Source organism: Passer domesticus, chromosome 11 (genome assembly GCF_036417665.1).
Source record: "Passer domesticus isolate bPasDom1 chromosome 11, bPasDom1.hap1, whole genome shotgun sequence".
Lineage (NCBI taxonomy): Eukaryota > Metazoa > Chordata > Aves > Passeriformes > Passeridae > Passer > Passer domesticus.
In genome coordinates this window covers 15,611,017-15,638,872 of record NC_087484.1, presented here as the reverse complement: position 1 = coordinate 15,638,872, position 27,856 = coordinate 15,611,017, and the positions used below count along the sequence as shown (strand labels likewise).

Below are 27,856 nucleotides of genomic sequence, written 5' to 3'. Positions count from 1 at the left end.
CCAGCATACAAGAAGTGAACTTGCATGAAATGTTTGTGTGGTTTTGTGTATTTGTTCTTGAGCAACACTGCTTGCCTGGGTTCTGCTTGGGGCAAAGATGACTTGTTTTGTCTTGTCTGTTGCCTTGGTCACTTCACACAGCAGGATCTGAAGAAGCAGCTACATATTAACTGCACAATTGTGCTGCTGCTGTGTTATGATCTCTGTGGTAAGTGGTTTGTCAATCTGTTCTTAAGAATAATGGTGAGGACTTGACTGTGCATTTGTTTTTTGCCCCCCTATGTAGTGTAGTGGAGCCTGGACTTTAACCACATGGCAAAACACATCAGAACAGGTAGCTAGGAGAGGTCCTTTCCTAACTCCCACCACAGTTCCTGCTAAAATGTAACCAAGGCACAGAGGTGTTTCATTGGGGAATTTACAGTTCCTACTACACCGGCTGTCTCTTCTCAGAGGGAACATCTAATGGGTGAGTACACTACAAGCACCCTTCATCACATTTCTTAGAGGCAGGAGTTAACTGCAAAGTCCAGGATACTTCACTACCACTCTGTTTACCTGGTCACCTGGTTCTCCTTGAAAACCTGTAATTCCTTGAAGGCCCTTTGGTCCAGGCAAACCCTGTGATCCTGGAAACCCCATCACTCCAGTGTCACCTTGGTCACCTGGTAGTCCTGGAACACCATCCTTTCCTGGAAATCCTCGTGTGCCTCTGAAACCAGTACTGCCTTTTTCACCTGAAGTTGATAGCAGAACAAGATAATGGCCAATCAAGTCAAGCCAGTGTTTGACACGATTTTCAATATGGCAACATTTTCATTCTGGGTGTATTGCTTTAGTGATAACCCAAAGAAACTATACAGCCAGTTTAGGAACCTGTAAACACAGTGTGGTGGCTGGATGTTACTGCAGCCCTGAGTCCACCCTGTGAAACCCACCAGAGATTTATGTCAGAGGAATGTGTGCCTATGCAGGGCTTTTCTGAACGTACCTCTTTCACCTCTCAGTCCAGGCTCCCCAGGAAGCCCTGGGTCCCCCCTTTGTCCCTTCTCAAGACGGAGGTTAACGCAGCCGCTGTCTCCTGGAGGCCCCCTTTCACCTTGGAAGGAACATGTGCAAGGTAAATATATCCCCACGAGTGACATGGCCTGAAAACTAGTTTGAGTGGTGACTTTCCTAATAGAGAAAGCCTTCAAATACTAATGTGGTTCTCAGTTTTCTCAGCAGGCTCACTGCTGACAGAATTTGCAATTCTTCCCTTGAGTTTTTGTTTATTCAGTCATAACCCAGGTGATATTAAATCAGAACAATTAGGAAAGACTGTGAAATTATGAAAAACAGTAATTTTGAGCTGTCTCAAAATCATTACTCTCTTTCCTGTAAAAATTTAAATAGATTTTTAACACAGTAGTAACAAAACTAAACATATCAACAAGATAACTACAGCGTGAAGTGGATTTTTACAAACCTTTTATTCCCATATCTCCACATTCTCCACTAGGCCCAGGTAGACCCATTTTTCCTTCTTCTCCTTTTACACCAAAGATTCCCATTGGGCCTTGTATTCCTGGGAGTCCTGGGAATCCCTGGGGTCCTTGAATGCCTTTGCTTCCTGGTAATATGAAATGCTTTATTTACATGTTAAGTCTCCTTATACTGCTGCTGTCATATTCTGAGGAATAGCACAAAGCAAAACCAGCATGTTTAGAAGGACTTCTTAGAAAATCAGCAGAACTAGAGAACCATTAGTTGGAGCATGGCTTCATGCCAAGGTCAAACTTCTGATGAAACCCTGTTTCTACTGAAGCAAATTGCCTCCCCCTACCTGCAGTCAGCCCCTGAAGATTTAGGCTACCCTTACTCCTAAAGCAGTTATCCCCAGCACACCACCAGATCCTGCATGTGGCTACCTGATTATGGGGGCTTTGTTCTGCTCCCTGTCCCTGCCCTCCAGCTCCAGAGGCTGGTACCCAGAGAACAGCTGGGCTTGCCATTAGAGACTGAGGCAAAGAAGGCATTAAGTACCTCAGCCTTTTCCTCATCCCTTGTCACTATATTTTGCCCCCTCCCATCCAACAAAGGATGGAGATTCTCCTTGCTCCTCCTTTTGCTGCTAATGTATTTATAGAAGCATTTTTATTACCTTTACAGCAGTAACCAGATTTTCTTGTTGTACTTTGGGCCTTTTGATTTTCTCCCCCCATAAACCCTTGTCCTCCTGAGTTGCCTGTGCCTTTTTCCAAACTTCATACACTCTCCCTTTTTTCCTGAGTTCAGCTAAAGCTCTGTTCAGCCCAGCTGTTCATTTTTCTCACTGGCTCATCTTTTGGCACAAGGCCTATTCCCATGCCTTAAAAATTTCCTTGAAGAATGTTCAATCTTCCTAGACTCATTTGCCCCTTAGGACTGTCACCCAAGGGATTCTGCTAACCCTAAACATATTCCTCTTATTATAGCATATTACAACCTAGTACAAATAGTCAGGAAATAATACATAGAAATATGTCAGTGCTGTAAAACAACTAAAGCACCAGGATTCACCAAAGTGCATCAAACTATATCCATCCCTTTGTTTTTATCATATGAGAAAGAAAAAGGGATAGTTCTATGGTTATTGACTCTACCCTGCTGCAGTCTTATCCTTGAAGCTGGAAAGGGAAATGAGTGCAAAGTACTTGCTAACCTTAAAATCAGTAAAAAGCTCCCTCTACAAGAGAACTTATGGGTGAGGTGGTCTGCAGGATAGTCAGCATACCTGTTTCTCCTGGGAAGCCAATGGGTCCTTTATTTCCTGGAAGTCCTGGGGGACCTCGTGAGCCTGGAGGACCTGGGAGACCTCGTGAGCCCAGAGAGCCTTTCAGACCTTTGGTTCCAGGGGGCCCAGGCAGGCCCCTGTCTCCCCTCTGACCTTTAAAGCCTGGTAAGCCTGAGAAAAACAGCTTTAATCTATGTATGTAAATGCAGGCAAAAGTTACACATTTGCATATAAAAAGTAGAAAGTGATAGATTTGGTATAAATTTGAAGATCATCAAACATGGCAAAATAAGTTGAAACCTTTTTTTTACTATGTTGGAGTTCTCGCCCTGCCTAGATTTATCAATTAGAATGTTTGTTTTCTTGTATTTCTTTAGTGACAGACAATAGGAGAGCACTGTGAAAAATCCCTACTAATTTGTAAATACTTTTGATAGATGTGTCTCCTAGTTCTTCCTAAGTAACCCTTCCATTGAAGAATAAGGAAGATAAAAGTATCTGAGCAGTGACAGGAGCTCAGTTAAGTTACTCAGGCCAACAGATACAAGATAACTCTTTGTTTATTTCTTATGGTGAACTCACTGTGATTTGGCCAGTTAAGGAACAGCATGGGAAGGGAAGTTGGGATACCCCTGAGATGCACAGTCTACATTCCCTGAGTTTAAAGAAATGTGCAAAACATAATGTACACCCCCAGTAATGAGCAGCCCCCATGGCAACATTTGTCATGCCAGCCACAAAAATCAAGTGATGAAATCTGGCAGAAAATATGTGCAAAGCTTAGAGCTGTGAGGCAGCCTGCTGGCTGTTGTGTACCTTGAGGTCCTGGCAGGCCCATGACACCTCTGAGTCCAGGTGGTCCTGGTAAGCCTGGGACACATGGTGAGCCAGGGAAGCCCGGACAGCCTGGTGCTCCTACATCACCTTCTGGGCCTCTAAAACCTTTGGCACCTGGAAATCCTGGGGTACCAGGTTGTCCTGGAAAAAAAATAAAATTGTTAGTTCCATTACGCACTGTCCCTCAAAATTCCTAGTTTTCATTTTGAAATGTACATGTTAGGTTACTATAGTATTTATCCTCTAGTTTTTGCATAGTTTGTGAAAAGCGATGCTTTTCTGCAATTTAGAATTGTCTGTTGTGGAGAATTTCTTTCTTTAAGGAGCAAATACAAATTCAACCCTCATCTATAGGTACAGAAGAGAGTTTCTGATGTGTAGGAGCAGAATGGGAGCTCACTGGCCTGCCCCAGGTGCACAGCACTGGCTCAGTTCTATAGGTGTTCCCTGCACTGAAGGATGGGTGCATCTGCTTAGGGCCAGGCAAAAGGAACACCTGTAAAAGGAAACAGCAATATCCTCTAGGAGATGGGAAGGATGTGGTGCTGTGGAGACAATCACTGCAGCAAACAGCAAAATGTAAATGTAAAAACAGGGAGTAGTTAACAGTCACCATTGTGGGTCTGAGTGAGAGGAAGTTTTCTCTGAACCAGGAGCACCTTTGCTCACATTTTGTCCTTTGAACATGTAGAAGTGGTTCACAGAAACTGGCCCATACCTTGAAGTCCAGGAATGCCTGGATTACCCCTTGCTCCCTGTGCACCAGGGGGTCCTGGCAGTCCCCTGTTGCCTGGGATTCCTGGAGGGCCATATGTGGTGTCACCTGGAAGACCTTTCTGGCCATCTGTGCCAGGTGGACCTGGAAGGCCATTTTTGCCATCAATTGTAGATCCTCTTTCACCTTCATCACCAGGATCACCAGCTATGCCTCGGAAGCCTGTTGATATGATTTTTAAATTCAAATAGAGCTCAATTCAAGAGTTGTTCAGGGTTTTCTGTTTTGTTTCCCCCCACCCCAAATGTGGAATATTGTAGTCCAAATTTAGCCAGATTTAAATTGTCACCTTGCAAAGAAAAATAACATCATAAATTAAACTTCATGTTTCTTATTTATAGCTAATTATACATGAGGATTGAAGAAGGTAATTCCTGTGGGAAGTGACAGGGGTTTTCTTTGGGGCAGCATCTGTCTTGAGTACTGTCACTCTTGTCTGGTTTGGTGCTCTCTGGACACTGAATTCTATTCTACTTTATTCAATTCTACTTTACCCTACCCTACCTTCCCCTGCATTACAACTTGCCCAGCAGCTCTCCCAAATTAGGGAAAGCACAATTCACCTTCTGGCCCAGGGATTCCTGCTCCTGGCCTTCCTCGATGGCCTTTTTGCCCATCAAAGCCATTTGGTCCAGGATACCCAGGGAGTCCTTTTAAACCCTTTTGTCCTGGAAATAAGAAGGAAATACATAAAAAGGCTGTCAGACCACTAAAATGTGTGATCTAAGGATTTTATATTCATTCCAAATTCATATACCTTGAAAACAAGCTGATTTCATCTACTTCTAACACTTTGGGCAAGAGCCACTGCCCAAGTCATAAACAAGTGCATGGTTGCTGTTTTTCTAAATGAACTTGTTCCCTATTCTATTAACAGCAGACTACAAATCACCACTGTCAATTAGAAAAAAAAGTATTTCCTACAACATTTTACTGTTGCAGGCCATGAACAGTATAACCTAGTGAATGACAGGTGTCAGCTCAAGGTTTTATACTCTTCTGTGCTATGTCCTGCTTCTGGAATGGTGCAGATGAGCTCAGTACACTCATGTCTGCATAAATTTTTGTTCCCACCCACAACACTGATGAGCTGTGCAACACCTTATTACACAGCTTGAAAATCCACTCTCTCCATTTCTTCTAATTTGCTTGGATATTTCAAATGTCTTAGAGGTGATCACAAGCAACACTTTGCCAGTTCCTGGGTGAGTTATTTGAATTTAAATTGAATAAGTCAAAGTAATGATGATAAGTATTGAGATTTTAGAGCTCAATTGCAAGTTGCCATGAGCAATACAGTTTTAGAAATTACAGGCTTGCAGCATATCTTTGCCTTGGACATCTCTTTCTCCTGGTATGGAGATGTACATGCTGTAGGCCTTACCCAACTCCAGCCATATTTTACAGACTCTCTCATGCATTTTCATTGAGGCAGGACAGAGTTTGAAGCTACCTTGATTTAATTATTTCCGTGGAGGCTGTCTGCACACCTTCTGATGGTGCAAACTGCAGCTGTCTGGCCCTTGATTCTATTAGAGACTACACTCCTGTGTATTTGCAGTTTTACATTTTGAAACACGTATTTTGTGGGAAAACTAGAATAGTGCAGTTTTTAGGATAGCCTCTTTAATTAGTGACTTAAAACTCCATTTCAGTATAAATCAAAAATTCTCGTATGCACAAACATACCTTGAACACCTTTGAAACCCGGGGGACCTGGGTTTCCAGGATATGGTGATGTAATGCAGACAGTTTCACCTGAAGAAAGAGGGAGAAGAAACTGGCCCATGTGACTTTAGGTTAACTGGAGTCTGAACACTTACTGTAATATTTCTGGGGGACTACCCAACCACATGTGCAAATGTGCAGTGAATGTTTATGCACATTGTTATTTCCATATTAATGAAGTTTTGATAGGGAATCTTAAAATATATTTTTCTTTCTACTTCCTATGGAACATTGGTAATATTTCAAATTGTTGTAATACAGTTTTATTTTTAAATACAAAGGGTTTTTTTTTTAATTGTCATGGCAATTTGTTTTACAATACTCTCTATTGCAAGAATGAAATAATATTTTCATTTCAATTCTATCTACAACTATCACTGTAGACTTATTTTGCTAAGCATTTTTTATAATCAAAAACCAGGCCAAGCTTTAACCATAAATTGTGTTTTCCTATAAATTAATATTATTTTCACTCTAAATGAATAGCACTATATGTATACATATAGATATACATATAGAATAATACATTAATATAAAATATAATACATATTAAACCATAATGGATGCCACCAACACCTAAACATGTATTTTGCTATTTCATTCTTAACATAAACATTCAAAATTACCTTTCTGGCCTTTTGGACCAGGTGGCCCAACATTACCCATATCACCAAAGTCTCCAGGGCTGCCTCTGGCTCCTGGAGGGCCAGGAAGCCCCAAGCCAGGCAATCCCATCTGGCCTTTTACCCCAGGAGGTCCTGGGAGCCCAGGGAATCCTTTATCACCCGGAATTGCTACTCCAGAATCGCCCTGAAATAAAAATTCTCAATAAGAAGTAACAAGAGCTAATTTCTCTCCTCTCTTTGATTATGAAAAACCATATTAGAGAATTATCTGGAAAAATGCTTTCACAATGGAAGGACTACATGGATGGCATTAGTATTTTTAAATATTCAAAGGCAATAGGAACAAAGGGGTTTGTGTATTTTTTGTTTCCTGACCCCGTAATATTGGCACACAGTACATGCACAGATTATAATCAGGAATACCAAATAAACAGTAATACTTACAATAAACTAATTTTTTAATGGATAAAAACTTTCATAATCTTTCATAAGATAATATCTGAATTGAAATGGAAAAAGTCTGGGGAAGTCAAACATACCTGAGTTCCTTTTTCCCCTGGCAATCCTAGTTCCCCATCTCTGCCATCAGGGCCTCTTTGGCCTGGAAATCCTGGAAGCCCAGTAGGTCCTCTTTCACCTTTTAATCCTTAAAATATTTTTGGGGAAAAAAAAAATTGCAGTAATTTTAGGGGGAGGAGGTATTTCTACTTAAAGAAATGCTGGGTAACCGTTGATTCTATCTCCATGATAATTCCCAGTCCTTGAATTCACATTCCTTAATGAGGCATTTTAGGCTTAGGAAGGCAGTTTGTAGTTGGATACCTGATGGAACAACTTGGTCTCTCTGTAAAAGACATGTTCACAGGCACCACAGGAATGTGGCTTTTCTCTTGCACCAATATTTATGAGAAAGTAACTTTTGCATCAAGGACAGTAAAACTATTGTAACACAAAGATTCATTTTGCTGTGTCAAGAAATCCTTTGCAAATAAAAGCAAATGTTTTCCCCAGTTCCAACATCTGTAAAAAACCCACAGGCATCCAAAGCTAAGCTAACTTTTCATAAACAATAAGAAGAACAGTCTTCTGTGAATAACTATTTTAGCCTTTCTAACTAAGCTTTGCCATCAGATTGCTGTAATTTATTGTTCTCTTTTTCTTTTTCTTTTGCAAATCATAACCATAACTGTGGAGAGGTTTTGATCTGTTTAATTACAAGAATTCCAGTTGTGCAACTGGTGGCCTATTGTTTCTCTTCAATGCCTGGTCAAGTGTAATTTTTAGAAATAGGAGAGGAATCTGAATAGTCATTGAGACTGAGGTTTTCCCAAGAAAGATGTTGGTGGCCTAATTTGAGATAACAGCTATGATATTGGTATATGAAAGTTCAGGAGGTGGCTTCTATTCAATAATAATTCTTCATGACTTCGCAGTATTTGTATTCTGCTTAGTCCTTGCTATACAGATCTCTGGAAGACCCCAATTATCAAATGCATGACATGAAAAGTCATTTGTTTGCATTAATAACATGCTGTTAAAACTGTTTTATGGTTCAACTATAGAGAAAAAAACCACAAAACATTGTGTTGATATGGTGTTTAGCAAGAAGAGGTGGTAGCAAGAGAGCAGTTTGGATATATATGCCCTCTAGGTTTCAGTAACTAACTGAGGTAATGGATTTAGTAAAGAGTAAATTAATGTTTTTCTCACACTGTTGCCTAGACATCGTATAGGAAAACAAAAAGCTTAATGATAAAATGTGTGTTTACCTTTTATTCTAACTCTTCCTGGATCACCCTTCTCTCCTTTTTCCCCATGCTGTCCAGCAGAACCAGGAATCCCCTTATGGACAAAGAAAAGAGTTGTCGGTTATCTCCAGCAAGAAATCAAACGGGGAATTGAAGGGAAAATGAGATATCTATCTTTTGCATGGTTTCCCCAAAAAAGACCAGTTAAAGTAACCAAAAGGACACTGGTCTCTTGTGATGGTCAAAAAGAGGAGTGTGAATGGCATGTGGTCTTTTCAGGCTGACTGTGCCACCTGCACAGATGCACAGCCGTGCTGGTTTTGCATTAATTGATGTTTGGTGATGAGGGAAGAAGCCACCCACGGAAATGATTTTTCTGAGACGAGCTGCTGAGAGCTTGTTCCATGCCTAATAACACCAATCAGTGACTCATTTTGAAGACTGACACTTTGCTAAACCACTAGAAAGCTGAACATGCCTCTGTGAACACACATGTTAAAAATGAACAAACCCCAGGAAATCTCAAATTGGCGAACCAAAATCACTACAACAACTGAAAGAAATTGTAATGCTAGAGCACTGTGCCCACAGCTGCACAGATGTGGGACTGCAAGTGTAAGAATATCAAGAGACAAATGATTCATTAACTCTTCCCACTGCAGATTTCAACCCACAACCTGCTGAGGAAAGGAATCTCTGGCGGGTGGTGACTGCTGGATGAGGCTGCCCTCCCAGAAGTGAACACAGCACAAAGTAAGTGATGCTTTTTGCTCTGAATGAAAACTCACAAAGCCACCAATAAAAAATTTAGTCTAGTTAGGTACATTATACTCTTAGATGAATAACATGTTTAGAGGGGAAAATAAATACTTTTCTATATTTTTATGCTGATTTTTGCTTTCAGCTGTCCATTCAGGGTGCAATTTTCATATCACCATTGGTCAAGGTCTTGCAACAGTATACATGGATCAAGACATCCATGTGAAATTTACACAGAAGTAAAAGGCCACTAAGGTACAAACAACTGGGGTATTATTTAGGCAGCTTCCTCTGTTACTCAAAATCTTTCCCTTAAAAATAGGTGCAGCAAAACCAGTTTATAATGTGATTTTAAATCAGGCAGCAGACATAAAAAATGTGTATCTGAAATTAGAAGTGACTATTTGTTACAATGTCTAGATCTTCAAGTAGGCTGTGATGAGTTGTTAGTGTCTGAAAAGAAAATTAAATATTTGGGAAGAGAGCAGAAAAATGGTCCATTAGACCAAAGCTCTTCTGTACTGAAGTGAATTATTTCCTTCCAAAGTGATTATATTGTCCTTGTTACTCAATTAAGTAACCTAGGAACAACAAAGCTCAGGACAAGGCTTCAAGCCTTACTTCAGAGCCACAAGGGCTAAAACATACTCTCAAAAGTAACAAAAACATCAGAATCTCACATACACCACTCAGGTTTTAAGAAAAAAAGGCAAATGTAAATCTTCTAATGAAACGATTGGAACTTGAATGAGAGCCCTTCCACCTCCTTCTCTCAGACTCACAGTGGATTTGTTTGCTTTTTTTCCTTTTGAAAGAACATGTTCTGAAAACTTTTAAGCAATTCCTTATGTGAGCAAACAGTTCTGCTATTAAAACAAGCCCACATCTCAAAAAAAAAATAAAACAAAATCCAACCAAGGACAACAAAAAAAGGCACAAAAACCCCCTCTAAACATGCCCCTCAAAACAACCCAAAAACTCAACCATAATACAACGGTTATAAAGTAAGGCATATCTACCTATATTTTCAAAGAAAAACCTCTCACACACAAGAAAGTGTATTAAAAAACCCCTTCTGTTTGGCCTTATTATGGCATGCAGCATCCTGGATGTACATTCCTTATGTCGGACCAGAAGAAGTAGATCAAAATCACAGCAAGACCAATAAATTACCATATACTGTATTCCTAAAGCAATTAAATTAAGTGGTGTTTTGAATTGCTGCTCACTCTGGGGACTAAGATAAACTATATGAAGCACATTAAAGAAAGTAAGTCTACTCCCAAAAGTAAAAGCTTGTTTCACTGGACTGTATTAAGCTAAAGCAGATAAGTTCCAGATGGTTTTCCAGGGCACTTCTGCTTAAATGCCTCCTGAGTTGAGAGGTAGCTTGATGTTGTTTGCTGAAGCTCATGAGAAGTACTCACAGGGAGCCCTGGTGATCCCAGTGCACCGGATAAGCCTGGGTCACCCTTTTCTCCATGTCTTCCAGGGTATCCCATTTGTCCTTTCCTTCCTGGAGTACCTGGAGGTCCTTGCACACCACGGGGACCAGGAGGACCAGCACTGCATGAGCAGAGGCCTTGACTTCCTACATGAAAGTGTCAAAAGTACATTGAAACAGCTGAAAAATTCATACACAAAAAATAGTGCTGTCCTTTTTCTTTTCTGTGTGAGTAGTGCATCACATCTAGACCATTTTATCTCATGTTATCTCACCTGGAGAGGATTATCAGTCCCCTTTACAGTGCTGAGTAACTCTGCACTAACAGGACTCTGCTAACTCAGAAGCACCAATGCCAACAGTAGCTCTGTACTTTGATGAGCCTAAACCTCCAAGTTGCCATGAACTTCTTGCACATTTAGGTTTGACACTTCTGGCAAAGGTTTCATGCTCAAATTGTTGTTATCCAGGCCAACTTACCCTTCTCTCCTTTTGCCCCTTTTCTTCCTGGAAGGCCGATCTGACCTTTTGGTCCAGGTTCTCCAGGGATCCCTCTGTCAGTACAGATTACACCTTTGAAAAAAACAAATTTTCCAGCCAGTATAAGTCAGGTTTATTGTTTCCCCTGCTTAGGTCATGTGTCCTCCTCTCCCTTCTCTTATTATTCTCACATAAAAAGTTAGAGATCTTATTAAATGCTTTACAAATTTTTGCTTATAGATTATAGTGCAACAGACAGTATGGCTGGAGTTGATGTTGACACATTCCTTCTCATTGCCACTGCTATCTTTTTCTACTTAGAACTTTACTTTTTCTTTTCTAAAGGATGCAGATTTGGGTTTCCTCATCAGTATTTTTAACTTAAACAGTTAAAAAACTTGTTTGTTAGAGCAAAGCACTTTGGTCTAATGAACAATTTTAAATTTTAATTTTAGTATGTGTGTTACTTTTGTGGGTTTAAATCACCCAGAAAACTATGAAAATCTTGAAATCTTGCTGATCAAAAGCTAATAGGAAAAATATGGTTTCAACATCCCATGAAAACTTTGAAATAGCTGTCAAAATGCACTTGTCAACTCCTCTGTATTTGTAGCACCAACAAAAGCTATGGATCTATGAATCTGCAGAATTCTATTTGTGTTATATGCATTGTATTTGAACCTACTGGGTAGTCCAGGTAAGCCTTGTCTTCCTGGCTGTCCTGGTAGGCCTGGTGGTCCAGGAAATCCTGGTCTTCCTGGGATTAATTCACCTGTTCCAGGCAAACCAGGGTCCCCTTGAAAACCTTGAGGTCCTGGTGCCCCACTTACTCCTGGCAGGCCAGGAAGACCTGAGAAAAAAAAGAAAGGTAAATAGCCCATACAGCATTAATGTGAGATATCAAGGAGGAAAATCCAGACCATTCAGGACTGCCCTGAAAAATAGCTTCTGTACAACTAATGCTTGAATCCTTAGGTTTTTCAGGATCTACAAGAAAAGAGGTTCCTTTTCAAATGCTTCTTTTCCTCCTTCTCTCCGTTACCTCTTTTCCAGACATCCCAGTTACTCCAGCTCCTCCTACAGAGCAAAGCCATTCTCAGCACATCCCTTTATATATTTTTGAGATGGAAAGCAGAAATTTTAAGCACAGCACTCCAGACACAGTTATACCATGGGTCTACCATGGTAGTATTTTCCTTTGTTTTCTGTTCCTTTTCTACTCATTCTTAATGTTCTGCTTGGATCATTTTGTTTCTTTTTCTGGCTTTTAAGTGCTGAGTTAATATTTTTACTGAACAGTCTTTACAGTTGGTGACTTGCATCAAGCAAGAGCAAAGAACAGTTTTCTTTCAGCTGCTTTCTTTCCTTCTGGTGTATAGTTCACATTTCTCCTCTACTTCTCTTACTTGTTCCATCATATCCTGGTCTTCCTAGAAGGCCTGAAGGGCCAATTGGTCCAACTGACCCCATTTCACCAACAGGACCTGGAAATCCAGGATCTCCTTGTGGACCTACAGAGAATTACAGAAACATGTGAGTTGAACACCTTTAAGTTGACAGCTTAAATCTAAATTAAGCTGCAACCAAAATTACAATTTGGAAGCTACACAAGAGTAAAATAACTCATGAAACATTTTAAAATGTGTAACAATTTAATTTTAATGTGGGAGGATTTGGTTACTTTTCTATGGATTCCAGCCCATATCACAAGCACATTTTTAACTCTTGATCACTTTGTAGAAGCATCTTTGTGCTGTGTATTACAAAACGCTGAGAGAAATGTTTGACCAAAATAAACACATATAGCATTTAAAATAAATAACGGATTTCATGTTATGTGCTTTGGCAGTACACAAAGGGAGGTCATTTCAGGATTACCTTAGATGAAATTATTCAGATTTTTAAAAGTATATTTTCAAAATTGCTACAAATAATAAAATCTAAAATTGCAAGTACATACTGATAAAGAAAACCTGAATCAGATGCAAACAGCTTCATTAAATTGGAAAAATAACATATTGGCAGTAGTTCTGTTCTCTATTGTTCTACAGGCCTCTTTCTCTGAAGATTGTATCCACTCACACACCATGCATATGAATGAATGTCACTTGGAATATTAAGCATGGGGTTGTTTGTTGTATGGGCTGGAAACCATGGAAGTCTGTGGAAAAAATTTAATTTATTTTAGGATAAGGCTGAACTGGGGTTTTGTTGTAACTTCTGTGATCACAAGAAATTTCTAGTGCTGCACTGGAAATACAATTTATGATGAGGTCTCTGTTGAAATATTCTCACAAGACAAACTCTCCAGGTATTAGATGCAAAAGCACAACCTTGCAGGCAGCAGACCTGGCTGCTCCCCACTGCTTCCTGCTATGAAATAAGAACTTCCACACATCTTTTCACCCATTAGATGAGTAAGATGGGGATAAAGGGAGCTGGGACATTAAAACCCAGCCTGAGGTTTAGGGAGGAAGGTAATAAATTGACAGGTGTTCTGTTGGGAGTACTAGTCCCAGGATTTCCCCTGAAGACAGGAAGCTGGATTGTAGTCTAAAATCTGTGTGTTGTGGCAATACAAAAACAGGAATCCTAAATGACAATGGCAAGGCAGGTGTTCTTATGTGCTGTCCATTAACCAGCACAGGCTTATTTTTCATTGATTTTTGGTAGCTGTGCTTAGGTGCAAGAACGAGAGAGTCCTTCAGATCTAGTTGTGACTGTAGCACAAAGATCTTTCACACAAACAAACATGTAATGTGACATTTGTATGTTTAATGTACTTCCAGGAAGATCAGCAAGACAAACACAAACATGTGGCCAAACCCACAAACACAGCCTGTGGCCACTGGGAGTATTTTAGCATTCTGTCCCCTGCACCCTTAATGACCACTTTGACACCTTAGCAAAGCAGGTCCTGCACTTTATACAGCACAAAGACTAGTCAAAAATAGATATAACCTTTTATAGGAAGCGGTGGAGTTCCAACAGCTCCAGGAGGACCTGGGGGCCCTTTTTCTCCTGGATCCCCCTGTAAGAGTCCAACAATAATTTTTTTTAATGTATACAAATATATGGTGTACTAGAACGTAACTAAATATTTCAACAGTGGGGAGATATGTAAGGCTGTGACACACACTGCTCAGGAAACTTGATTTTCACACTTTGCAGCATTTAAAACCAAGAAAAAAGATTTAAAATAATCATTATCTTTCAGGATACCAGTGGCTGAACAGTAATATATACATCAAACATAAATATTTAACTCTTTAGAACATGTGACTGCTGTATTTTATTTCATTCATTTATTGTTAATATGACTCAACTACAGTAAATCAGTACCCATTTAATTGAGATATTTTGATTTAACAACCAATCTGTAATGAAAAATTACAGAAATTCTATATCAGGATTAGGAAATTACTTCTATGACAGATAAGCATAAAGGAAAACAGTTTCACTGTCTTACAGCTATTATCAATGGTAAGAGATACTCAAAGCTCTTACAAGAAGTTTAAAACATCTGCATTAGGAAAACATGAAAGTGCTTGCTAATGGTGGGGAAAATCACTTCTGCTTGGAGGTTTTCTAAATTAACTTGGATTTTGCTACTGAGAATTGCAAGTGAAGTGGACTTTAGGGAAGTCTTTTATGTGGCAAATTGTATTAGACCTTTTGCTTTGTAGATTACAAATCAGCTCTCCTTTTTCAGCAAATGGGAACTGAGAAAACAAGAATGTCAATGTGGGAACTGCGTAGTGAGGCTGCATTCCCAGACTGGACTCCAGGGCCTTTTAGGACACAGACAAGGAGAACTGGATACCCATCCTTACACAAGTGAAAACAAGGTCTCTATGCCCCTTTCTTGCCTTTTTTTTTTTTTTTTTATTTAATGGTATCTTTAGAGAAGTTAGACAGTTCTGTCACTTACTGCTGCCCTCTTGATCTCTGGCCTGTTTCCTTTGCATCTTGCAGAATGAAAAAATATCCTTGTGTCTTCTTTGTTTCTTTGAAACATAACATAAATTTGTCTTTCCTAATGACACAGAAGAACCTTCTGTGTGGCAGGAAAGAAAAAGTAAAGCTAGTATTTTTCCTCCTCTGATAAATTTAGAAAGCATTTTGAGCTTTAAAATTAATTTCATGATGATAAATAAAGATTTGTATAATGGATGTATTTGGCCCAAGTCTTATATAATTTTCATGCTGATTTTAAAATGACACAACCAGAACACAAGAAAGAACTGAAGACTAATGAGCCAATGTCAAACATGTCTGTTCTTGGTATCTCAAGTAATAAATTCCAGTTGTGGTCTCTGAAAATCTGGTTTCAGGCTGTTAGGGGTAATGACCCTCTCTGGCTGGCAGCTGCTGTTTGCTGTGTTTTCACCATTGGTACACTCCTACACAATGGCATAGATCTCTTTAGATTATTTTGTTGACTAATACTGTTTTCTCTTCCCATAAAAACTTCAGGAGAATCAACTTTCCAACAGTTTATTTTTTTTAAAAATTGTGTTGCCAGCATCCAGGCTTAGGCATCAAAAGCTATGGCAACAATTCCTTGAAGTCCACTCTTTGCTTTTAGAAACGGTTACCAACTTTTAAAGATGAAATCTACTTTCAATGCAACTGGGGTTTTTTTCTGAGTCTCTACACCTTAAATCTGAATGCATCTTAGATTTTCTATGAACATGTTTGTTTCAGAAAAATCTACACAAGGACAGGCTATTCCCAGGAGAAGCTACAATCATATTCTTGTTTCTTAGGTGCATGTGATTTTTAGTGGATCCTAAGCCACAGCTGGTGAGGGCAGCTGAACAGTTGATGCAGTCTGGATAGGTCTGCCCCTTTCAGGAATACTCAGATTTCTCCAATGACTTCTCAATCAAAACTACAGCATCTGTGCAATCACTCAGGATTCTGCATATCTGTAGCAGTTACCCTTTTTTTTTTAAGTTGTGTCTATTCTTGATTTGATTTCTTTTGCTCTGGGCACCAGCAATTGTAATTTCATCTTTCTGATTCATTACTGCAGGACTTCAACCATTCCCCTAGAATAACCTACGAACAATTAATCATGGTTTTTGTTTACTGTTTGTAGTGTTAACTGATGGCTCAGATGGAGTCTGAGGAATGCACTATTCTCTCTATAATGTGACTTGTCTCAAGTTTGTTAATGAGGCCCCAAATTAAAACAATATGTACATCGGGGTGAGAACTTTTTAATAACAAAACACTTAAGATTTGATTCTAGATTTTGGGAGTACTGGACTGCAATGAATTTTCTGTTTAAATCTGATATGAATGTTTCACTTTAATTAGTAACTAAATGATATCATTGTGTTGTGAAGTTGATAACAGCCAAAGGGGATGAAAAGTAACATCTGTGGGCAATTTTTTCCCCTGGGTATGACCACATAATTAAAATCTTGGCTGAAGAAGCTGGTCTAGCATTCACCTGGCAGTCCTACCTTTGAAAGCAAGTCTGTGACTAATCTAGATGTTTTTATTGTACTTTTACTTATTTACTTTATGTGTTTGCCATTTCTCATTTGTAAACATGCTTTGAAAAACTGTCTGTTGCTTTATATTTGTGTGCTTTCTGCTGTGTCTTTAGCTGTACACTACTTATGACAAGTTTGCATCAGCCACAGTTTACTTCTTTGTATTACCACAGATTATGCAGAGCATGTTCCAATCTTAATCTTTCATTTATAACAGAGGTAGGTGATTTTTGTGCAAATCTCTTGAAGAAAATTTACTGGCTTATAAGCAGTTAAAAAAAAATTTCAGAGGGAAATAAACACTCCTAGACTTTGTCTTCTAGAATATTTAAGCCAAGTTCATTAGTGTCATAATTTCTACAATAATGTTTTTCTCCTCTGTACTGTGATAATAACTTTGATGAGCTTTTTCAACCTTGGTGTCTCTACTGATGATTCTGTCACCCACCTTCTGCATTGCAGCATTTCACTTCTCCTCTTGCTCATACACTGCTGACCACTTGGACCCTATCCCAGGACTCCTTAGGCCTTTCCCCCTGGCTAGACTCACTGCTGCTTTGCTCCCTCTAGGGTAGCATCCAGAACTGCTTTTTTCTTCTGAATGTGCTTTACCATTGTAGATTCCATAGGAAATATAACAGTTCCCTTCATTCAAGTCTTTGCTGTTACTCAGAATTACAATATGATCCAGTAGTCAGAATTTCATTGGTTTTACAGCCTCCAGAAGAAAATTCCATAAACTTTGTCCTGAAATGTCACTAGACTGACACCTGGGTCATCTGAAATTGTTTTAAGCATCTCTTCCACTCTTTAAATATTTTCCTGGTTTACTGCTTAGCCCTGGGATGTGACACCTACACTTCTAATCCCTAATGGAAAGCAGCAGGTATTGTAAACAAAAGAAAGTTAGTGTCATGTAAGTGGGCCAAAGTAGGAAATGTTTAAGCACAGCTGGTGTGAAGGAGTCCACTTCCTCACCATTGTGGTAAACATCATGGAACAGTTACTTAAGTGAACAGATTGAACACATGCCAAGAGATTTTGGTAAATCATGCAAACAGGCCCATCTGAATGGAATTTTGCCACCTCATTTGGGGCCAGTTTTTATCCTTGTTTATAGGATCATACTGTTAACTAAATAGCAGCTTCCTTTACCTCCCATACCTCCCTGGGGAATGCAGCTCAACTGTGAATACCTTGCAGAGAACAATTAATGGATTAGGTAGCTATCCTGGTATACTTACAGGTAACTACTGGGATTAAAAAATAGAATATCAACTATAAAAATAGAATAAATAGAATAGAATTCCCACTCTCACATGCACCAGCTATGAATGTTTTCTTACATTGCTATTTTCTACAGTGGTGATGAATAACTATAACTATCATGAAAACAGTTAACCTTTACAGAAATTATGACTGCATAAAGGGAAATGGCCTGATAAGTGGGTACATTTGGGAGAAATACTGGCACAGAACGGAGTCGGGTGTGAATGTGTCATTTTTTTACCTGTATGCCTGGATAGCCAGGTTGTCCAGGAAAACCAGCAAATCCTGTTTCACCCTGGAAAGGATCGCATAAATACAAATTAATTAATCTGTTAAGACATAATTAATTGAGCAAAACCCAGTCATACAGTAGTGTCATGTTATAGTTGTGTCCACAGAAAATTCATTGGGTTTGTACAGTGGTGTTTCACAGAATCTCTTGTGTTGGAAAATTCACAGCATGTATTGCCAGGTTATTCAGACAGTGCTCAGCAGATTCAGCGAAGCTGGGGCACAGAATTAGCTGGAATACATACCAGCAGTCTCTGATAGACTGTCTGCTTAATACAGCTGAAATTGGTTGGCTGCTTGCTGAATGATTCTCTTAAACTACTGCATGGAAAGTAGCTGCACATCATTTTTTTTATGATTTTCTAATATACTCATCCAGCCAGTACTCAAACTCTTTAGGGGTAGGCAAGAGTGAAAAACAAAGTGAAAAGTATTTTTGCAGATAAAGCAGTCACCTGGAACATAACTCTAGAGGCAAATATTTATATATTAATGGGATTTATGAACAGCATGATCACTACCTTAACTAGAGTTGGGCAAGATATAGATCTATATACATACATCTATTGTTCTTTATTCCAGTAAGATGTTGTAAGTTCATAAGTAAAATTTAGCAGACTTAGCATCACTGGAATTTCTCAAGCCAGAAACATGAACAAAACATGCATGCACTACAAAATTACACAAACAATGTCACCATAAAAAACAAAGTTAACATGCTGCATAACTTTTTATATTATGCTGTATGTGTGTCCCACTGACTTTTCCTCCTCTTTGCAACTTCAGATTCCATTAGGATATTTCAGCCAAATTTCAGAGTGGCAGCAATTCAAAGACACAGAGTTCATGCAGCTTCTGTGGCAACAGGTAGCAGAATAGAAAAGAAGGAATGCAATCTGATCTGTGAAATATGTGGAAATTCCAAATCTGCACAAATCCACAGAAAACAAAATCTTATTGATCCCACTGTTCAGAGCTTCTTATACTTTCTGCCTTCATACCTTCATTCCAGGAAAACCTGCAGGTCCGTAAGAACCAGGATGACCCTAATAAGAGCAAGTAGACTGTAAGTTAAAACAGTAAAAACTTATTTAAAATTAAACCTATTCAGAACTGCTGATGGTTAATGTTACATAGATAAATATTACTTGGGATATCTTCCAAAAGCATTGCAAAGCTTTTGCAAATAGTTTTTGTGAGAAACGGATAAGAATTAGAGCTATAGACCAAAGCAAGCCAGTCAAATTTTCCCTTTTTTTTTTTTTTTTTTTTTTTTTTTTTTTTTACCATATTGCATCAAGCACAGTAGTGGAATGCTGCTCCACTTCAGCACTGTTAGGCAAATCCAGCACAAGTAAAGCTGCTGTAAAAAACTACCACCAACACGTATGGAGAACATTAAAATTACTGTGTTAGTACTGTGCTGTTCCAGAGCAGCTTTGTGCTGGTCCAAATATTTAGAGGATAACCCTACAGATTTATTTTCTTTTCAAGGAAAGTCTAGGAGCTTATTTTTAATTCTGAGACAGAGTAAGTCCCAGGGCACGTCTCCTAAATATTCTGTACAGGAAGCATGAGAGATTATTTTAAAAAAATCCTTAAAGTCTTTCTTGAAATTGCAAACTTAAACTGCCTAATTATAGTGAATTTGTGATATAATTTATTGTGTAACTTTCTTACCTGCAATCCAGGGAATCCAGGAAGGCCTTTTTCACCCTTTTCTCCTCTCCCAAGTACGCCCTAGAACAGTCAAAATATTTTTTTAACCAAGATGCTTAGTGAAGTGTGCCATACATTTTAATTTTTGTGCATGTTTACTAAATGATGTATACATTACATAGATGGATCTTGTTTCACTTGTGAGGCTCAGTCACTGGGGCTGACTTCACACAGCATCACCAGCAGTGCCTAAGTAGCTCCAGTTATTTGAGGAACCTGCTCTGGTCTCTTCTCTAAGTTTCATATTATTTCAGCAGTTCAATTTGTATATAATTTTTCTAAAGTTTTGGGCATCATTTGACCTGCTTCAGTTGATTTCTCTGTTCTCGCTTATGACTAACAAGTGTATGTATTATCATTACATAGACAACTAGTACTGGAGCATGCATATAAAGCCCATCTTTTCATTGTAAATATGATAGAAAAACATTAGCTTTGCTCTCTTTTCCATTGCCAAGTAACAGTGGTCTTTTTATGATGGAAAATGAACTTCTGAAAAAGTGCCAGACTTACAACTCAGAAATGTGACGTTCATGCTTCTCATTTCTTCTCTTCTGCTACAAAGCTAAATAAGATTTTAACATAAACTAGAGTCATTTTTTATCTCCAATTTCCTTTTTTTTTTCTGAGATCTGGCAGCTTCCTGCCTATGGATTTTCCTCTTCTGGCACCTCAATGCTTAAATTGATCATGTTGACAGAAAGAAAAGAAAATGTAGAATAGACAGTAAAAAGCAACCCTCTCTCCAAACAGGTGACTCTGCCTTCTCTGCCCTTGGGGATATCCACAATGTCAAGTTAAAGCCTGTCCTCAACCTTCTGTGGTAAATATACATGATGCCCCACTAAGAACACATTCATATCATTTCTGTTTCTCTTCTTGAGGAAAAATAATCTGTACTTGTATTGTCTTCACAGTTCCAATCCATTATGTCAACAGCCCAACTGGCAACAACACTGACTTTTTGCTACCAGGCAACATTCCATAGGTATGTATAAAACACTCAGAAAGCTTTTCCAAAGGGTTTTGAAATATTTTTGCTTTCACGCTGATTTAGGCGGTGATTAAATTTCACAGCCAAAAAAGCTGTGCTTTAGAAGTTTAACATAATAACCACACAAGGATTTTTGCCAGCACCATGGGAAAAAAAAGTCCCATTACTTACTTTGGGTCCACGTGACCCTCTGGATCCTGTTACCCCAGGTAATCCTTTTTGGCCCTACATATAAAAGGAAAGTTTTTGTGTATATTAATATGCAGGATATGCTAGGTGCTGCTTAATGTTTTTAAAGTCCTACTCTGAACTAGAAGTGTTAAATGGTATGTTTTTAAGTACTGGGTGTATTTCTTTAGGTGTCCTAGACATAAGAAAACTAAGAAAAACATTTATGTAGTTATCTTTATTTCTGTTAATGCTGTCAAACCAGCATAATGACTGTGGAGGGAGATATATGTATCTTTTCACTTGCAAGGATCTGCAAGTCAGGGCTTTGTTCCCACAAACATGCATGACAGTAGTTCTTTTTTTCATTTGCTGCTCTTTTTGGTTTGATGCAAGTACTCACAAGCATCAAATCTACACTTTTGAGCACAGCCCCAGTCTGAGTAGCTGCTTACATGGCCATGACTGTGTTGTGTTGTAGAGCAGCAAATGTCCCACTTCCCAGGAACCTGGGGAGTTTATGGAGGTTCTTTTGGTCCTTTCCCTCTCTTCATACACCTGTATAGCAGCTGTTTGCATGATCAAAGCCCAAGGTCCAACATGTGAAATCTACTGGTTCCCTGAGTTGAGGCTGCAAGGAGCTGGCAATGCCAACTTCACCTTTTCATTTGTGTATTTGAGGAAATCAGACTTGAGGATGCAGAGTGCTCTGTAACAATAGAAGGCTCTGTAACACAGTTTTTGTTTAAAAAAAACCCATGGGTTACAAACATTCTAATGTTCCAAGCCACTCAGCTGTAGCTATGGTAGGTGTGATCTTAAAGAAGTACAAGTTGTTCAGGAAAGTTGTGGATGCCCCATTCTTAGAAATATTCAAGGCCAGTTTGCATGAGGCTTTGAGCAATCTGGTCTAGTGGAAGGTGTCCCTCCATGGCAGAAGGATTGGGACTACCTGATCTTTAGGGACTCTTCCAACCCAAATGATTCCATTATTCTGTGATAAAGCTTGCAATAAAAATTGACAACAAAATCACACAATTTTTATATTAAAAAGAGCACCTTAGAAGGGTTAGGGTTAGTTCAAAACTGTAGTTTGGAGTACAGTTGCAAGTGATAGGCAAAATTTTAAGTATTAGTAAGAGCCACAAAGAGATTCAATAGAAAAGTAACCAAATTTGCTAATGACAAGAACTGAAGAGCACTAAAGCAAGGCAGTATCTCCTTTCTGCATCAAGACAGTCTTCCCTCCAGAACATGAGCTAAAGTAGGTGTGGTGTGTCCCCTCCTGAAAGCTTGTAGGAAGGGTGCTGAACACAGGATTCTGCTGCAGCTGGTGGTTTCTTACAGAAAGATAGGTGTGTCTTGTGCCATCCTTGCAAAAATTACATCACAGGATTGTACTTGCCAAGTTGAGCACTGTTAAATATGATGACAAATTAACACCTTTTGTCCTTTGAACAGCTGAGCTCCAGGAGGTCCAACTAACAGCGGTGACCCAGGTGGCCCAGGCAGTCCAATGTCACCCTGTGGAAGCCAAAACAACAGCAGAGATGTTCCATGCAGCATTTCAGTGACACTCAGCTTGTTTTCCTGTTGTACCATAGCACTACAGATTCCTGTGCTCACTGAAAATGTACTAATTACTTGCAGATAAAGGTTTGCACTGAGATCTGTAAGCCTCTTTACCATCTGCCCAGATGAGTAAGGTTGACAATCTAATCTGTTCTCCTGACTCATTAAAAATTATGTTACAACTAAGGAAATAAATGAGAATGCCTGGCTCCTGCTCCAAATCTGCTGTGGAGATAGTAGTTACAGGACTGTCAAATCTCTTATGTGTATATACAGTCTCTCATGTTCTAGACCAAAGCCTTTGAGCACAAGACTTTGTGAATGTGAAATGAAATTATTGATTTGCTGTGGAAAGTTGTGTATGTTAGACACTTGCACAAATTTTAAGAACTGATTGCACTAATTCATAGAAGAAATATCAAATATTCCAAATTGGCTCTATATATCCTGAATATGCTAATATAGGTGGAGACTGGTAAGGAACTATTATTATGTGCTTCTTACACCCTTTCCTTGACATCTCTTCTGCACTTAGCAAGAGATGAGTTTCAGGGACTGGTCTGGTCCAGCCCCTGTCACTAAATAATCACAAATACTGCTGTGGTTACCTAGGCAGAGTCTGTTCAGAATGTATGTAAATGCTAAGTAACACTGATTGTCGCTTTTCAAAATCTTCAGAATGTGCTTGATTCCAGGATGCAGCTCACTGAAGGAATTCCTTCTGCTCAGAATTAATTGATTCAATAACTTCTTCTGTTCTAACACGATTAGCAGGACACAAAGCCACAAATGAATGGGTTCCAGGGAGCTAAACAAGACACTATTATTCTTCCAACTTTACAGCAATAATATATTTAATATTATTTGTTTTCTTACCGGCTCCCCCTTTTGTCCATCCACTCCAATACCTGGATTTCCCTAATTGATAAAGAATGTACACAGTTTCAGCATGATCAGAAAATATTAACATTAGAGTTTTATTAAGTAACTCTTTTGAAAAGCTTGATAACAAATAAACAAAAGGAACATTTCAAATACTTGTATAAATTATTATTTCACTAACAGCTTCAGAAGTTATTACCTACCTGTTCACCTGGCAAACCAGGGTAACCTGGAACACCCTTTAAAAGAGAATGAAGACAATCAATATGTCTGATTTAGAGACAGGTTTTGAAAATTATTTTGTCTTGCTCATAGGACATAGAGGCAGAATTTTCTGTTGGGGTGTACCTATTCCAAAGTGCAATTTACTTCACTTGGTCACTGCTTTTTTTTCAGGAGGGCTGATCTCTGGTTTCCCCCTTTCCTGTCTCCCACAGGTTGTCTTGGGAAAAGGGGTTAAGGAGAGAGCACTAGGAGGATTTCTCCATGACCACAGACTGCCAGTATGAAACATGTTCACACAGACATGGGAAGGAACAACATATTCCTCACCTTCCAAACTCATAAGGTAAAGCAAAAATCTATCTTACTACCTGCCTCAAAAATTACTTTTAGGCTTTGATTCACATTAAGGCAAGTTCTAAAATGGGTAGACAAGAATGAATGCATATCCTAAGGCAAGGCTGTATAATTGTGGGGATCTTACAGGCAAGCCTGGATGGCCTGGGTATCCAGATGGGCCCGTTGTACCTCTTGACCCCCTAGGTCCCTGGAAAAGATTGAGAAAGGTCTTTTTGTGAACACAGAAATAACTTGTCCTTTTCTACACAAACCCAGCCCCTCTAAAACATCTTGGACTCAGCCTACTGGCCACTGGATTCCACCCACAGCCCAAAGCTTACACCATGCCTGAAATGTCCCTTGACCAGAGCAGCCCAGCAGCAGCTTCTGGGTAATACTGGACAAGGCACAGTTCTAGGCTGTTAATGCATGGAGAGTTCACTTTGTCAGCAGTTGTGCTACAGTGCAGGGACTTGATACAATTCATCAATGAATGCCTTTTTGAAGGGTATAACAAGAGGAACCCAAAGATATCAAGAATGTGATTCAGCAACAAATTAAACTCTCTCTTCTTCTTCCACGTTCTTATGGCTGGAATATCATAGAGTGCTACTTTTTCTTGGGACACCCATCAGATATTGTAGAAGAAGATTTCATATCTTGGATTTCCCAGAGAAAATATTCTGTGAATACCAGGGCAACAGCTGCTCCACACAGAGATAATGCAGGTGAGGATGGTCTGTTTCTGCTCCCTTTCAGCCAACAGGAACTAGCCATAGGAATGGGCTATACAGACTTGATGTTTCTCTTGATGTTTCTCTTGATGTTTATTCTGGAATTTCGCTCTTTAAGGCAGGCAGAGAGAAACCCCAATATTTCTTAGCATACTAAGGAGAAAAATTAAGATCTTCAAGACAAAAAGCAGTTATAGAACCCACTGACTGTACTTACGGGCATGCCAGGGGGTCCAGGATCACCTCTCTCTCCCTGTAATGACAAACATTTAGGAAATTAACCAGTTCAAGCTTTCTTGTGGATATTTTTTAACTTTTACAGATATTAAGATCATAAACTAGCTGTTAGGTCATAAACAGCTGTTAGAATTGTATATGTGTTTTTAATTTCTTTTATTTTTTTCCCCACTAAGTTTTATAACTAATGAGGCGTAATGGAACAATGACATTTACCATACATGTTTTCCTACAAATAGATGATTTTTTCACAATCAGATACTTACCGGAAGTCCTTTCCCAAAATGTAAAATATACACTGAATTTCCTTTTTCTCCTTTTTGCCCTGGAATTCCCTTTAAAGAAAAAGAATCTTTTAAAACATGATCCACTTACTGATATCCTACATTTCCATGGAGAATGAATGATAACTTCTCAGGCTGTGACTTTCTGGTGCCCCTATATCACAAGATAATCCACTAGAATCATGAATAATCATTTTATCTAACAAAACCTTTTGTACAGTTCAGCAAACCAAGTTCCCACAGCTTCTGGGCTCCTGTTCTTTTAAGGTGCTCCTTAGTACTTGGTCCTTCAATATTCTACAATCTTCACAAATCTTGCCCTTAATATCAATACGTCTTTTTTTTTTTTTTCTTTTAGGGAGGCAGTGGCTTTAAGTACTAGAACACTGTCTTCCATGAAAGTACATTGTGTGATTCAGAAGAATTTAAAGTGATACTGCATGCAGTTAAAAAAAATCAAAGTATGGACTGTATTAGATGCATAGTATTCAATATTTCCATCTATTAGGAAACCTGTTTCAGTTTATTTTAAAAATGTGATACCTAAGAGCTCTGGATTTTAAGAACTAAGTTCCCATGCTGCTTGCTGTGGGTTCATTTATAAAACCTTGCTATTATAGCACCCTCAAAAACTCAATCTGAGTCAGCATGAACAGATTATTTATTTTGCAAAATTTAACTTCAATGCTCAATTTAGTGTTAAGAGCATGATATGCACGTATCTGAAGAATGTAACATACAACTATCTTATTTCTGAAGTTTTTCCATTTGAAATCCAAATACAGTGGATATAATTTAACTAAGTTAACCACCTGACTACTGAGTTCAATAAAATGGGACACTGTCAAACACTTAAAAACTGTACTGGTACAGTGTTCATATCATCATAAACTGGCTGTCCAAATCTTGCAGTCAGAATGAAACAGGGAAGGTATTTCTCCCTGGAATGGTACAATAAAAGGAAGAATTACAGCTGTCTGCAGCTGGATATATCTACAGTATATTTGATACAGATTACAGGTAAACAACAGCTGCTAGGGAACACATTAAACAAATAAAAAGTTGTTTTTATCTTTAGTTATTTTACATATAGTCTCTTGTATAACAAAACATTTTTATTAGATTCAGTTTGTTATCTTCTATATGACTTAGGTAAGGCTTTACAGATACAAATTGCTTTATTTTCCAACAAGGTCAATGAAGTAAAGCCGATGTATGTGTACACAGTGTTAAATAAAATTACACAGGATAATGTTCAGTGTTATAAACAAGAGTTAGACAAAAATGTTGGCTGTAATGTACAGTCAATTTAGTACCTGGTGCAACAAATCTATTTAAAATAGGCAATCTGCATAGAGAAGTTGGAAGAGCATTCTTGCACACAGGCAAAAAAAACCCAAACTCTGTGTTGTTTTTCTGGGTAGCTAAATGAATTTGCACTGGAATTTTAGCATGCAGTCCAAGGCTACATGCCTATTGTGTCTCCCTGTTCTTGTAGGTTGCAAATACTTTTCTAGGCCTTCCAAAGGAATGCTCCTGATATGGGTAAGATGTATGTTGTCCCATGTTCCATTTTTCCTTTCTGTCACTGCCTAATTACAAGAAGTAAACTCTATTTTGAAGGCCATAATACATAAGAAAATACAGGTGAAATTAGAGTTTCAGCAGAAGTAACAAGTTACTTGCAGAGGTATTACAAATGAGGTTAGTAAGTTTATAATGTTGTGTCTTTCATAGCATGAAACTGTATTTTATTCTAATTTTTATCTTTGATTACATCATTACACTCTTGCACCCTCTCCACATTTTTCTAATGGCTGAATTCAGCATTTTATTTAGCCCTCACTAAACACATTTGATTTTTCATGTAAAGTGCAGTTGTTTTTATTGGGTTACTTAAAAAATTTCAGGGAAGCTGTTAGACCAGCTCATCAGCTCTTATTAATTCAGAACTAAAACTTGCTTCCACAATAAGTCAAAGACTGGTGACTAGAACTGTTCAGCAAAATTTCTTTGGAAGTACAGTAATTTATTTCCCTTAATGACAAGAATCTTTTTATCTTCAGTAGTCAAGTACTCCTAACACAGCTACTTAAACAATTTTAAAGTGCTTTCCATTTTACCAGAAAAAGTAACCAAATATTAAAGGGCTAATTTCTAACATTTTAACTGTGGAACGATCTCTGCACATACAGTTACATGTCTAGGCAAGGCTAGAAGGGCACAGAGCATGTATGTGTAAAAAAGGGGTACCAAATCTTAGAGTGTAACAGGATTTATCCTTGTTGAACCTTCCACTTATTTCTAAGTCAACTCATGTATGTCCCTTCTAGTAAGGCTTTTAAGAAATTTCAAGTACTAATGAATGGTAAGGTGGTTTCAAGCTACTCCTTTTCAGCTGGAGTGGCAATTCTGGGGAAACAAGACAGAATTCAACTCTCAAGGCAGCCATATGTACTTCAAGGATACAGAAGCTTATTTCACTC

At 38.6% G+C, this 27,856-nt stretch overlaps 1 protein-coding gene and 1 long non-coding RNA gene across 2 annotated transcripts in view; one reads left to right on the top strand and one right to left on the bottom strand.

Annotated features, from left to right (window-relative positions):
- The window catches only part of COL4A4 (collagen type IV alpha 4 chain), a 66,915-nt gene that overhangs the window by 18,805 nt on the left and 20,254 nt on the right, over positions 1-27,856 (bottom strand). Inside the window, exons 8-33 of the mRNA XM_064385936.1 lie at positions 25,353-25,421; positions 25,067-25,102; positions 24,261-24,323; positions 23,758-23,793; positions 23,549-23,590; positions 22,544-22,624; positions 21,104-21,157; positions 19,900-19,959; positions 19,221-19,265; positions 18,170-18,223; positions 14,114-14,183; positions 12,559-12,663; positions 11,838-12,002; positions 11,153-11,245; positions 10,656-10,819; positions 8,491-8,563; positions 7,261-7,367; positions 6,722-6,905; positions 6,057-6,125; positions 4,931-5,035; positions 4,311-4,529; positions 3,572-3,733; positions 2,756-2,926; positions 1,469-1,612; positions 992-1,099; positions 559-737 (exon numbers count right to left, since the gene is read on the bottom strand). Of these exons, the coding sequence (XP_064242006.1) occupies positions 559-737; positions 992-1,099; positions 1,469-1,612; positions 2,756-2,926; positions 3,572-3,733; positions 4,311-4,529; positions 4,931-5,035; positions 6,057-6,125; positions 6,722-6,905; positions 7,261-7,367; positions 8,491-8,563; positions 10,656-10,819; positions 11,153-11,245; positions 11,838-12,002; positions 12,559-12,663; positions 14,114-14,183; positions 18,170-18,223; positions 19,221-19,265; positions 19,900-19,959; positions 21,104-21,157; positions 22,544-22,624; positions 23,549-23,590; positions 23,758-23,793; positions 24,261-24,323; positions 25,067-25,102; positions 25,353-25,421 (2,658 nt within the window). The remainder of the gene's footprint in view (positions 1-558; positions 738-991; positions 1,100-1,468; positions 1,613-2,755; positions 2,927-3,571; positions 3,734-4,310; positions 4,530-4,930; positions 5,036-6,056; positions 6,126-6,721; positions 6,906-7,260; positions 7,368-8,490; positions 8,564-10,655; positions 10,820-11,152; positions 11,246-11,837; positions 12,003-12,558; positions 12,664-14,113; positions 14,184-18,169; positions 18,224-19,220; positions 19,266-19,899; positions 19,960-21,103; positions 21,158-22,543; positions 22,625-23,548; positions 23,591-23,757; positions 23,794-24,260; positions 24,324-25,066; positions 25,103-25,352; positions 25,422-27,856) is intronic.
- On the top strand, positions 1,013-24,816 carry LOC135278959 (uncharacterized). Its single transcript, XR_010346333.1, has 6 exons — positions 1,013-1,120; positions 9,132-9,222; positions 20,692-20,761; positions 20,856-20,926; positions 23,992-24,122; positions 24,721-24,816. It is a non-coding gene; the product is annotated as an uncharacterized LOC135278959 (long non-coding RNA).